Source organism: Cervus elaphus, chromosome 12, assembly GCF_910594005.1.
Source record: "Cervus elaphus chromosome 12, mCerEla1.1, whole genome shotgun sequence".
Lineage (NCBI taxonomy): Eukaryota > Metazoa > Chordata > Mammalia > Artiodactyla > Cervidae > Cervus > Cervus elaphus.
Genome location: NC_057826.1, coordinates 85,437,691 through 85,451,237, shown reverse-complemented (window position 1 = coordinate 85,451,237; position 13,547 = coordinate 85,437,691). Strand labels below are relative to the sequence as shown.

Genomic DNA, 13,547 nt, shown 5'->3' with positions numbered 1-13,547 from the left:
GGAAAAACTCCTAAATTCTTAAAGCCTTCCTTTGCGAATGGTAATGGGGTTTGCTCCCTGTGTTACATGGCGATTGTGGTTTGTTGCTGTGGTAGTTTCCTGCTTCTTTGAGTGGCTCCCATCCCCACACTAGTTCTGCCAGTGGTCAAGGTGGGCGTCCTTAATTCACTGGCTTTCTCCTGTGATGAGTTTGCCTAGACTGGCAAATAGGCTGAAATTCTTTTTTAGTAAACAGCTCTTCCCCTTTCAAAGCTTTTCTGTTAAAATGAAAGAAAAAAGAAAAAAAACCCCAACTCTGACCCACATGATTCAGTTAAAGGCAAGCAGTTAAGAGCAACTGAATATACTAATAAATGTAAGTAAAAAGGAAAGTGTAAATAAATAGCAAATCCAGTAAAAGAAACAAAGGTCAACAGAAGAATAATTTCACAGCTCTTTGTTAATTACACGACCATTTGTGTGTTACTTAAATAATCATTAATTTCTCATTTACACATTCGTACCTTCTTTCCTACCCCGTGGCTATCATTGTCCTTTTTTCACCTCCCTTCCCTCTTTGCTCTCCTGTTTCTCACCATTATACAATGTGTGTGGCTTTAAATTTGGCATTTTTACATAAATGTGAAAGAGAGTATAGACAGTTGTTTTTTTTTTAATTGGATGATGCCTTATTTTCCTTCCCACATGCTGGTGAATCCTTGTTATGTGGTCATCTTTATCTGCTTCTTTGGGATGGGGGGTGGAGGGTATAAAGAAAGAGAAGGAATTGCTGTGACTTTTGATGACCTGTTTTTCCTCCGTCCCAGGATTCGCCCGTCCTTCCGGTTGGAGAGTTCTCCGAGCCGTTTGTACACTTCATCACTCAGTGGTGAGCCTGTTTGCAAACATGCCATGCCCTCAATGTAAATGATACATGCCATTAACTCGGCGGCTCCGTGAGACCTTATGGCTCTCCCTGCTTCCTTTCGGAGACGGGAGGGACTTCGGGGCCTTGGGCAGATGGGGCAGCAAGCTGAAGGAATTGTTTAAATTATGTAAACGTTATTTACACACAGGGTCATAAATGTACTTTAGAGGCTTTTTCCTGTTTTAATAAACTTCTGAGAATCAGACTACTTCTTTGAGCACAGATACTGTTGCTATCCAGTTGTTTTGTTTTTTTTTTAAGAAATACACAATTTTGTAGCCCTTGTTGCACAGACATGTGAAGCTTATTTTTATTAATGGGACCTCAAGCTACCCATAAAAATGCCTGTCACTTAGTGGAAGCAGAATAGTTTATTAATTCATGAGATTTCCGGTAAATAACTTTTATCTTTGGTTATATTTTAGACAAAATACTGGTGTCCCATTTCAATGAATTTTGATGTTAGAGAGGGTATGAAAACGTGGTTCCATTAGGCCCACTTTAACCTTTGTAAGAACTGAAAGCCACAGGATTTAGATCAAAGGGGCCACAGAATCTCTCAGAGTCTCTAGGCAACCCCTTGTCATTTTACATCTGAGGAAACAGGTATAAGGGTTCTTTTCCAGCCGTCTGCCTTTTTCTTCCCCGTAGAATGAAGTTTTCTTTTATCACCCCTTTCACATCATCCACCTCTCCTCTACTGGGACACACCCGTGTGGCCCTGGAAGCCCCAGTTCCCTCACTGCCATCCTCCTGCCTGCTCCCTCACCCCGACATGGAGAGAGGGAGAGGGAGAAGGAAATTGGGAGCATAGAAATGACCGCCCCCAAAGCAGGAGACACAACTGATCAGAAGCTGTTCTGCACATTCTGGAACTCCTTCCCAACTGCCTTTGCTCCTCTTTCCCTCCTTCCCAAAGCCCTCATTTCATCACCCCTTCAGAATCATGTCCACTAGTGGAAGATGAGCCCTTGGTTCCTGTGGGGGCACAAACAGTGCACTCAGGAGTCCTTGCTAACCCGGAAAGGCTGTACGCTCTCCCCTCCCCCCACCCCATGAGCCATCTGATGATGATGCTCAAGTGAAAAAAGAAATATTCCTTAATATAAATGTCAAGCTTTATCACCTTTTTGACTAAGTGTAATATGTTACCTCTTAATAAAAATGTCTTATGTAGTTTATATTCCACAGGAAAAATATGTGGGGAAGAGATTTTTAACCCCCAACTTCTAAAATTTTTATTAGCACTATTTCTGTTTATTTAAAATACTTATATAATATTCCATAGCTTGTAAAAACTACTTTCATTCTGCAAACATTTTATTTCCAAAATGTGCCATGTTGTTAAAAAGCATGCATATTGGTTAAACACTGGAATCCTAAGCTCATTAATACTAGAACTATTATCTAGAAATACGTATTAGTCTCTCTTTATATCCTTTATGCGGAATTCCTAGTAACGGAAGCACACGATGGGAATGTCCCATTTTGAAATGTACACTTTGGAAAATAAACTGTGCAATTCCTGAGCTGCCTGGAGCACTGGGTTTGGGCATCACCTACCTGCTCACCGATGTTGGGTTTGTGCCCTGACCACCCTGCTTATCTCGCTGTGTGGTCTGGGACCAACCTGGGGGTGGAGCCCATTCTGAGCAGATAGGGCCTTGCCTGCCTTCTGTCCAAAGAAAATTGATCAGCTGTTATATTAAAGTTTTGTGGAGACAGAGGGAGGGATAACCTGTGTTGAAATTTCCACAGATGTCAAGCCAAAACAGAAATGATAGTGGGTAATAGCCTTGTTTTCCCAAGAGATACAGCTACTTTGGAATGTCAGATTAGGAGTGTTACCAAATCCACTGGTGAGACAGCTTGAATTACTTGCTAATAGATGCAGTATTTGAGTGGTGCATATGGTTATTTATTGGGAAGGCAAATGTCCTCGATGTCATTAACAGTTTGTAACTACGGTTCTTATTTACCAAATGATCATTAGATCTCTACTTTAAAAAAAAAAAAAATGCTGTCAGCAAATGCAGAGATTGTATGTTTTTGTTTTTGTTTTTTCTTGCTTGTTTGAGGTTGCCGCATATGAAGAAAGAGTATCTATGATTTTCCAGGTAGCAGCAGAAGCAGCAATCTCTTTTCATGACTTCATCCCACGGATACTCTGAGTTTAGTATAAATTGGCCATCAGTAGGTAGCTTACCCATGGTTACTTCAGTCCCATGCGTGGGTGCTTCGTCACCTAACTAAGTACATGCTGCAGCTACTAATTATACCTGTTGTATGTCAGACGAAATATTTTGCAAGAGGAATGTGATTCTTTAAGCAAACTTAACTTCCCCACAGCTGTTTAATGAATTATCAACTTGCAGAGCAGCCAAAATAAATGAAAGACAAGACAATGTAATAACCCATTTATAATTTTGTAGCATTATCTAGATGTCTGACCTCTTTTATGTATGACTTGTTATTCCGAGTAGTAATGAAGGAATGAGATGTTTTCTCATTTAACCTGATTGTCACATTTCTTTTCTTATTGTCTTATCCCAGTTACCAAAAAAGAAGTATATGATTCCCTAAATTTATTTGAAATGAATTGATAACCAAGTCAGGAAGAGAACATTGCTGCTTTTTTTCATAATTCATTCAAAAGTAGAATTAGGATAAATTTAAATTGATTATTTATCTGTATTACAAAAGTAACTCCAAAACAAAACAAAACAAACAAAAAAAACTTTGTATTTTTGATTCATGAGCTTCCCCCCAAACCTGATTATTTGAAGGCCAAAATAAACGAAAGAGAACACATGCTAATGCTTTGGCCAAGAATTGAACGTGATGAATTTTGAAAACATTCAAATTCCAGAGCAAGTAGCCAGTGGTGGGAATTATTGCACAGATTTACGAGCGACACAGATAATGCAAGTTCTTCTCTTACAGCATGCGAAAACAGCCAAAAGAAAGGCCAGCCCCTGAGGAACTGATGGTAAGTAGATGTTTTTAGTTACAGATTTCAAGTATCCACAGGCTCCAGAAAGCCAGTATGATCTACTTCTTTTGGGTGGGTGCTCTTGAAGCTCACATCCTCAGATAGCAGTTTCCACTTCTTAAAAACCCATCACCATTTTGAAGCTTCATGCAGAATCCTTTGCCTTTGCCTCACACTCAAGGGTCACAAGTTAATCTAGGTTATTCCTTGTCCTTATTTGCTATTACAGCCTCTCAGAATTCAGAGGCTTGGTAACAGAAAAGATAGTCAGCATATTAAGTTTTTAGTGCAATCCTAGAGGAAATTCTGAGTGTGCCGTGGCGTCCTCTTGGATTCATGTAGAATGAAATTAGATTGGCTGTAAAAGATCAAGTTAATGTGAATCTTTAGTCTTTCCTTAGAAAGAGGCAACTGTAAGGCTGCAAGTGCTGTGTTCTCAGCTCCAAGGCCACTTTCTTTGATTACAAATGACAGTTTTTCGTCAAGCAGAGAGGAGCAGAGTCGTTCCCTAACAAAGTCCCAAATGGTCATTTATTTAGTGCAGATTGTTGATTTGACAATGCACAAGCTGTTAGAACAACATTAGCATCTAGCATTGGTAAATAATAATTATAGTCTACTCTTTCTGACGTTTTGCATACCATTCCTTGTCTCTAGATTATTGCAATCAGGACGAATTCTGATCAGTTTTCTTTCACCACTTTAAATAATAAGTATTTTATGATATCAATTCAAAGGTTTTTAGCCTTTGTGTTTCATCCTTGTAAATACTCTAAACACTCAAACTTCTGTGTAATACAGTTTTCATCCCCAAATATAATATAGCAGTGTGTTTCCCTTTTACATCATATGTGCTTTCCAGGAAGGTAGTTTTCTTCTTCATGTTACTCCTGGAGCAAAATCTCAGTTTTCAGGGTAATTTCAAGTTAAAGTTCACCCCTAAAACCCCTGCAATTTATAACTGTGCAGGTTGCATGTCTAGAATAAACTCATATTTTTTTTTCTTTTTTTTTTTTTTTTTTGATGGGGAGGTCTCTGATGTTTGGGAAATTCATGCAGTTAGTCACATTTGAGGAAACTTGGAACAGGTTCTAGAGATGGAGACCCATTTACCTTGTACATTATCATGCTATGGCTGGATAGCTCAGCTATTAAAACAAAGGAATAGGGTTTCACAAAACAGATATATATTTGTAAATGCACGTTTCAGTGCTGCAGTGAGTTGGCCACTTATAAATAAAACATCTACAGATTGTACATACACTCATAAATGCATCCGGATGCCTGTGTTGGTGGGGAACACCACTCCAGGGTGGCAGGTCGTAAAGACAAGGCTGAAGGGCACGTCCTGTCAGTGCCTTGGAAGCAAGCATACGTGGCTGGCTGTGTGTGTGCAGAGAGACAAGGGAGACATATTCCGATATATCTCTTTACAACTATACACCCTGATGTGTGCTGTCCCACATTTTTAATTAATAAATATCAATAAATCAATAAGATACAATGAAAAATTTAGTCACAGGAAGCACCATCCTATACTTAATTTAACATTATTTCTAGCACTGCTCACAGTTTGATTTGAGTGAGCTTATTCCCCTAGGTATAGCAATAGTGAGGCACCCTGCCTTAGTACAGCCTCAGGGAGGGGACAGGAAACAAAGAAGTGTGTGTGACACTTCTGTGGTCAAGGGGGTTGAGCCCAAATATTGGACCCCCTAGGGGATAAGAAAGAAAGAGGGCTGTCCCTGACTTGAGGAACCTGAGTCACATCCTCGGGATCCCCTTAAAGGAACCAGTCTCTCTCTTCCTTCCAGCATATTAATGGCTTTAATTTTTCCTTTTCTCTCTCCGTCTACAACCTATTTGACGGTGCTCCCATCTGGAAGCTGAGAGCATTCTCTGGAATGCATGAACTGTAGAGGCCATTTGTCACTGTGGGTGGGGGCCTGCCTTTCACAGAAAGAGCAGTTTATCTCCCAAGCCCGGTGACTCCAGCCAGCAGGATACCAACATGGTCTGCACAGCTTGGGCCACATCGGCTGTGAAGACTGCAGGATTGTTGAGATTTCCCAATGGGCCTGCATTTTCTCGATCAGAGGGAGAACATCAGAGGTGAAGTTGGATAGAAATATCGAAAGTTACAGACTCATCAAGAAACTCTTACATGAACTTGAGTGTGTCCCTGACAAGTCTCAGCCTTAGTAAATGAGAATATAGGGAGAGGTGTGCCAAATCACCCACACCTCTGGGCCTGGGCCGTGCATGTGGCAAGTGCTCAAGTGGTTTTTGTTGTTTTATTTGGTGGAGTCGCCTTACATACGAGAATACTTGAGTCTTAAAAATCATCATCTTTGCAGTTTTTGACCATGTCATTCTTAAAAGATGAAATGTAAAACTCAAGTTTAGGCTCTAGAGTGTTAGAACTCATTTAGCCATTTAGCTATTTAATTCTCTCTGCTTTGCATGGTTATTCCTAAGATGGCTACAATTTTTCTCTTCTAAGTGGAAATGTCTTAAAATTGGACTAAGAAATTCCCCTGATGTTCACATTTGGGGGAGGCCAGCCAGGATCCACAGGAACTGGTACTGTTTTCTGGCACATAGCCCTTAAGCTACATAAAGAATTAACTCAGAATTCTCATCATTGGCATCCACATCATATTGAGAGATCTCAGAAGCAGGCAGACAACTGAATTCAATAGATGCATACAGACTATCATGTGCAGAGTCCTGTGCTAGACTCGGAAGATAACAGAGTGTGCCTCCACATACAGTGTTGCAGAGGGTAAGGCACCTGTGCAAGTAACTAGAATAAACCAACTACTAGAAAAGAATTGCAGAGGTCTGTGGGGATCCTCAGAAATGGGGAAAAGCTATATGGAGAAGGTAGCATTTGAAAAGGGCCTTTGGAGGTTGGATTGAATTTTAATAGAGAGTTTGCATGGAGTCATTCCGGGCAAAGGAAAGGATGGGCAAAGCATGAGTGTGTTGAGTCCCCAGACCTTCTCCGAGCAATGTGAAACCTCCAGTGCTGCCGGAACAGAAATCCCACTGACACTGGCCTGTTGGAGTCACAAAGCCACAAGGGTTCGGTTCAGATAGGCAATGTATTCACCACATGCTGGGTGATCCGTTAAGAAATCCCACTTCCAGTAGAAGGAACCCTAGGATCCAGGTCTGAAAACTCTGACTTGACATAGAAGCGGCACAGCCACCCATCAGTACCTTTTTTCTTGAGTCATTCTCCTGAGTGGACTCCTACTCACTTACAGGGAAGTCCTTCATCCTTGGGGAAGATCCTCCCTCTCCTCGAGTTATGTCATGAGTAACTCTTCAAGTTATCGTTTAAAGCTAGTTATTGCTGACTTTAAGCAAAGGAAAACCAGCCATGCAGACAGCGAGGAACATTCAGACAGTTAGGAACCCCCACACATATACTCTTTCTGCTCCTCTGATGATGATTCCATAATTAACCCAATTTCAAGTCACCCTGATACAAAGCACAAAAAAGACCTACGTCAGTGCTGCCCTTGGCTGTGTGACTGAAGACCAGCAAACTTAGAAAACTAAGTTTCCACACTGCAGAAACTCTGAGGGAGTGGCAGACAGTATTCAGAGGCTTCAGGCAACCAAGCAAGCCTGTTCCAGCTTCTGTGGGGAAAGGGCAGCCTCTGCCAGGCGGAAAGCATTGATGGCATTGCAACACGAGGGGAGAGGATGGTGATGTGCAGGCGGTGGGGGAGGTTTCCCAAAGCAAAACAGTAAGGATCCTACCCCTGCGTTCAGGGAGAGAGACGACCTGAGATGAAGGCATGGAGCTGGAGAGGTGTGTGTCTGGCTTGGCTATTCAGATTATACGTTTACATATTTTCAAGTAAAAGGCACCTGGTGAGCAACCTTTCTGTATAGACCATTTGTATGAACCACAGAGAATTCCTTCTGAGGAATTAATCTTCCTTCCCGGTTCCTTTATAGTAAAGATCAGGCTGACTTAGCAGAGAAGCCTCTGCCCTGGTCTGCAGCTCCCCCTGCCTCTCCCCTTTCTGTGTCCTCATCTGAGAATGAAAGGGATGGACTGGATAAGCAGTGCTTGACCTAGGGTCAGTGACTTCCGGAAGTCTGTTAGAGCCCCTGAAATTACTCCGAATTGCATATGCTTGTGGGGATGTGTGTTGTTTTTTTTTTTTTTTTTTTTAAGAGAAACTCATGGCTGTCACCAGTTTTTCAAAGGGGGACCGTGACCCTAAATGATTGTTCAGCTCCTCACTTCCTTCCCACTTTGATCACAGGAGCCCTGTGGCCAGGACCAGGCGAGCTGCTCGGGAGGGGGGCCTGCATTTGGGGGGTGAAATGCTCGCTGGCATGGGGGAGGGAAGGAAGGGGATGGGCGCTCCCTGTGGGACTCAGCCAGCGAGCTTCCCACCAGCTGTCAGGCAGCCCCTTAACCTCTCAGCCTATCCTGAATGTGGGCTTTAACTCAAGCCAGGACGGTGTGGGCCATGGGCACCTATGCAGTTCAGAGCGCTGTAGATCCTTCTATGCATTTAGAGTGTTTCCAGAAGCTTTCCATGTCTAAGCTCTATTTAATGGAATCTATGCATAGTAAGTAATCAGGTCAGAAGAAGCCGCCTCCCGGTTTGAGATCAATCGCTGGCTAATACTTTATCTAGGCCACTTTATTATCTCATGCTGATCCGATTGCCATTCTCCTCCTCCTTTGTACCATGCTCTTCGGCTGTGTTACAAGTACGTATCACATACATATTAAAAACATATACCCATTCTATCTGTATGTAAATGTGTGAGGCACAGCTGGATATTGCAGAGGAGTTTGATTTACTAATAGTTATTATCTGTTCTAGCTGTTCAGTGGCAGAGAGAATTTCAGAGAAACAAGCTGGCGCGGAAATTGTCTTTATGCCATCACTATACTGCTTTAGTAATTGTTTAAAAACATGGGTTTTCTCCTCAGGTTCTCATAATCATGCCTGTTACTTTGTGCATTTCCTGGTACATTCCAGAGCAGGGCATCCTCGTTTAGCATTTCCTCAGGTTTGGTTTTCCACTCAGGCACCTGAGAAGAAGCACACAGTGCAGTTTGTGATTGAAATTTGACATTTTGCTTAGAAAGCAAGTAAATAGCAGGGCTGGAAACCCCAGAGAAGCAAATAGGGGTCTTGCGGGAGGAGTGTCAGTTATAATCAAAATAGTGCTTTTAGAAAGGTTTTTTTTTTTTTTCCCCTTCATCTGAATTCTAGCAGCTGCAAACTTGAAGGCATCTCATTTCTCAGAAAAGGCTTTATGTACTGGAGGTGGTATTGTTTGGGGGCTAATAAACACCAAACTATTCCAGAAAAATCTGTTTAAACATTTAATTACTTACAAAGAGATGTTAACTTGTTTAACTCCTCTAAATTACATTGTCACTGGTAGCTTTTCTGCTTATCCAAAACCCGATTATAATTACATTTTCAGATAGGCTGGTGCGTTGTTCTCTAATCGAATCCAGGTATGTGATAAATTGGACAGGGTCCCTTTTAAAAATTGGAAAAACCATCATGTTAGGATTTTTGTCTCCAGCACTCAGATTCCAGTGTGACTTCTGGATTCAGACCAAATGGCTTTATTATGGGACTCAAACCCACAGAAGATGATTGTAGTCAGGCTGTTGCAATAGGGAGAATGTTTCTTAGTGAGGAATGTCTTGAAGCAAAGGGAGGGAGCCAAGGTTGTGGAGTCAGGTGAACCAGGGAGTTAGCCGCCAGCCTTACGGAGGGATGGATGGGGGTCTGATCTCTGTGAGAGCAACTGGTCTTTGGAGCTAACACGGGAGTAGGGAGATTCCTCACGTGTTACTGCTTTCTGGGAGCCTAGGACTCAAATAAAATTCAGCATTATCACTATATTCTACTAACTGGACCAAAGATGAAGTTCCACTTTATTTTGGTCCAATGCTTACTGAGTCCCTAAGCACAGAGGAAAAGCACATTTCCACACACACACCCCTTGCCCAGTACTCATGGACCATGTGCTTGTAATCTAAGCTTTTTAAGCTACTAGTGATGGTTTAATAAGCAATTCTGAACTTGGTGGTAGTTCACTACCTTTAGCTAGTTTGCTGCATCACATGGACCATGTATTGAAAACAGACCATTAGGGCCAGACTTACATGTGTGTCTAGCCACCAGTTCTTGCAGACACCATTGGGAAGTGCACATCAGCTCATTGGCCAAGACACCCCAGATTTGCAGAGGGAAACTGGATAACATTGAAACTTCAACTAACTATTTTCTCCAAGCACAAAAGACGTCACAGAAGCCTGGGGGCTCCACGTAGGGTCCAGTGGACAACCACGTAATGAATTTTTTATTATTATTATTTTCAAGTTTTAAAGGCCATTAAAAGCATCTGTTTTGTGTCTGCTTATAAATAGGAAGGCACTAGTAAGAAGTTGATTTTAGTTTTTAATTGCACATAATTACAACGGCAGAATCACTGTCTGGATGCTTGAGATCACACTGAATCAGACAGCTTTAATTTGAATTTTTGATGACATGTTAGCACTTCAGCGAGAACAGAGAGATTATAACCCCAGAAAGTAAGCTTTGTTTTTTCAAGGATGTGACTGCTTAATCTTTTCACCAGACTTTATCAGATAAATGCATGTGTATACGTGTGAATGTATTTGTATATATGCACATAACCAGAGAGATACAGACAGATAAAAATCTGTCATTCCTTGATCATAGTGATCTGACAGTTTTAATTTCCCAGTTAAGGATAACTTTTTTCCTCCATCAGTCAAGTCCGATCTCTCAAAATGGTGATGATTTGCCTGTTTAAGATTGCGATTTTTGAACTCCTACCTGCAAGTCTTCTTTCTCAGTTTACTGAACTGACTGCCATCTTCCCAGCATCATTTCAGGGCATGGGGGCTGCACGGCCTTGGCCACAGGAACAGTTTGATTCCCTTGGATGCCGTGAAGTGCAACAGTGGAGCCGCTTTTCAGTGTCCTGTCCACTCACCCAGGCGGAGCTGGGTCTTCTGAGTGTATTATGCATTTGTTCCTCCTTTGACGTTGCTCAGTTCGCAGGGAGTTTCTGTTATTTGGGTGGTGGCCTCAGCCTAGAATGCCCTCCTCTCCACTGTCCTCAGACTTCTCCTTCGTCCTCCCTGCAGCTTTCCCCACTCCTCTGTTTCCCTTCTCGGAATCCCTCCACCATTTATTGTCTCTAACTTGAAACAGCACTTTATCACATAAAATATATGTTCATGGTAGATTCACAGCTTGGCCCATGTGGTCCAGGGGTTCCTAACTCATCAGAATCATCTGAGTGGATTTTAAAAGAAAACTGCCCAGATCCCACCCCAAGTCAGAGAATCTCTGGCACTTGACCAGGGAGCAGATACTGAGGACTCTTTTTGTTGCTGCTGCTTTTAAAAACTGTCCAAGTGAAACTCACTGGTTTGACACCGTTTTTTCTCCTTACCACTAGATTGAGTTCCTTGAAAGGAGAGCCTGATCTTTTATTCAGTTCCTAGCTTAGTCGTATTTGGCTTTCTTTCAGGCATGTTCTCTGTTCTGAGTAAAAGAAGAGAAAGCACTATCAATTATTCTTTGCACGTGCCACTCACTCTAATTCATTGTAGTAAAACACTGAATCAGACATAAAGACAAACATGACATCATGTGTCCCTGTTCTCTCGGAACTCAGAGTAAAGTTGGGGAAACTCACCCAAGAACATGCCATCCTGCGCTCTGATATTCAGTATGAGTTAGGATGGCCACACTAGAACTACATGGTCTGATCAGAGATTCTTGTTTGACTTTCTGCTATGAGAGGTCATGTGGGAAAATCATTTGGTGCCAAAATAATAGAATTTCTGGGACATCACATGGTTTGCTTGGATACCATTCACAGCTTTTAACGACCAGTGCAGCCAGACCAATCAGAACAGGCCCCAGGGCTCTGCTCTCCACCCTGGAAGGACAGGAAGAGCAAAAGTGTGAAGCAAGCCTTGTTCAGAGCCCACCTGTGATCTTTGGCGTGTGTTCTAACCACTGGAGAATTCACCTTTGACAGTTCATTCCAAGTCAAGAGGTCATTAGAAAGTCAAGACTTAGAGACCACCTGGCCAGCACCATGTTTTTTCAGGTTAGACTGACGGCAGGGGACCCCAAGGTCTTCTATCCATCACCATATCAGATGTGGGCCACCCTGCCCCCCAGTCCTTGGGAATAATAGATCAGGCTGAAAAATCCAGAGTTATTCAGCCACTTGTGGGAGGGAATATAAAACAACCCTGAAGCCCAGTCTCTGTGATTTGGGAATTGCTATTGAAAGCAGCAAACTTGTTTTCCTGTAAGTACACTCCAATAAGGGCTTCCCTGGGGGCTCAATGGTAAAGAACCCACCAGCCAATGCAGGAGACACAGGTTTGATCCCTGGGTCGAGGAGATCCCCTGGAGGAGGAATTTGCAACCCACTCCAGTATTCCTGCCTGGGAAATCCCACGGACAGAGAAGCTGGTGGACTATAGTCTGTGGGGTTGCAAAGAGTCGGACACGACTTAGCAACCGAACAATAACATCAACAGCACTCCAATAAATCGATGCAATACTTATCAATAGTGAATGAGTCTAGCCAGGAATTTCAAGGGCTGGAAAATTATTAGAAGCCCCCTATTTACAGTTGTAACCAGCTGGATTTGTTTAATGGGTTGTCTGCTTTTTAGTTTGTAGCGGTTTCGAGAGAGACCTTGGGGGACCAGGAGCTGTGTGGTTTCAGTGAGGCCTTCTGTAGACAGCTATTTGGGGGGTCAGATCTGCCTGCAGATAACTTGAGGTTCACTTGGCCGTTTAAGAGACTGCAGAAAGGCAGCAGAAACATTTGGGCCTTCTGTCCTCTATTTAATTTTCAAGATTAGAATTAAACATTAGGCCATGGTCTACCGAGAGACATTTGCCGGAGCATGGACTACTTTCTTTCCAGTATCCTGGTTTACTGTTTCTCCGCTCTCTTAATATAAATGGTCACTGATTCTGAAGTAGGAAAATAAGTTACCATTCGTTTATTCGTGCAAAGGTTCCCTCGACACAAATAAAAATGGAATTTTCAAATGTAACCCGATTAACTCTTTTAATTGTATACCAATAGCCGGTGTGTGTCGCAGCTCCCTCAGACTGCTTCTGAATGACCAGCATCTTTTGGGGGTGGGGTAGGGGGGTTCAGTTAATAGGAGGACTTTCTCATTGTGGGACTGGTGTGGAGTTGACAAAAATTTGTATACATAGGGTACATTTTTCCACTTAAGAGGGCTCTGCTGAGACATTTTTAATTGGATTTTCATGGTGATTGACAGCATTTGATTATGACAGTAACTTTATTTGGCTGGACTGCTTTAGCCTCTTGTTCAGATTTTTCCATCAAAGCTCCTTTTTATCCTCTGAATCCCCAGTGGAGCAGCAGTCATTGTGGAAGAGCCTTTTAGCACCTTTGTTGTAGCCATCCCTGGTGATGATTGGGCCCAGCTGGTAGTAGATAAGAAAATGTTCCTTTCACAAAGAGGCTGTCTCTCCCGCCTCTGCGGTTTCAATAATTTTAAGAGCCCCCAAAACCTGTTGAGGATTAGAAGTAGCTTTAGAT

At 42.4% G+C, this 13,547-nt stretch overlaps 1 protein-coding gene across 6 annotated transcripts in view; it reads left to right on the top strand.

Annotated features, from left to right (window-relative positions):
- The window catches only part of MAP2K5 (mitogen-activated protein kinase kinase 5), a 260,879-nt gene that overhangs the window by 218,048 nt on the left and 29,284 nt on the right, over nucleotides 1-13,547 (top strand). For 4 of the 6 annotated variants that reach the window (XM_043919831.1, XM_043919829.1, XM_043919833.1 and 1 more), the window contains 2 exons: nucleotides 807-868; nucleotides 3,851-3,896. The exons of the other annotated variants lie outside the window; for them this stretch is intronic. In XM_043919831.1, the coding sequence (XP_043775766.1) occupies nucleotides 807-868; nucleotides 3,851-3,896 (108 nt within the window). The remainder of the gene's footprint in view (nucleotides 1-806; nucleotides 869-3,850; nucleotides 3,897-13,547) is intronic. 6 annotated transcript variants of the gene reach the window in all.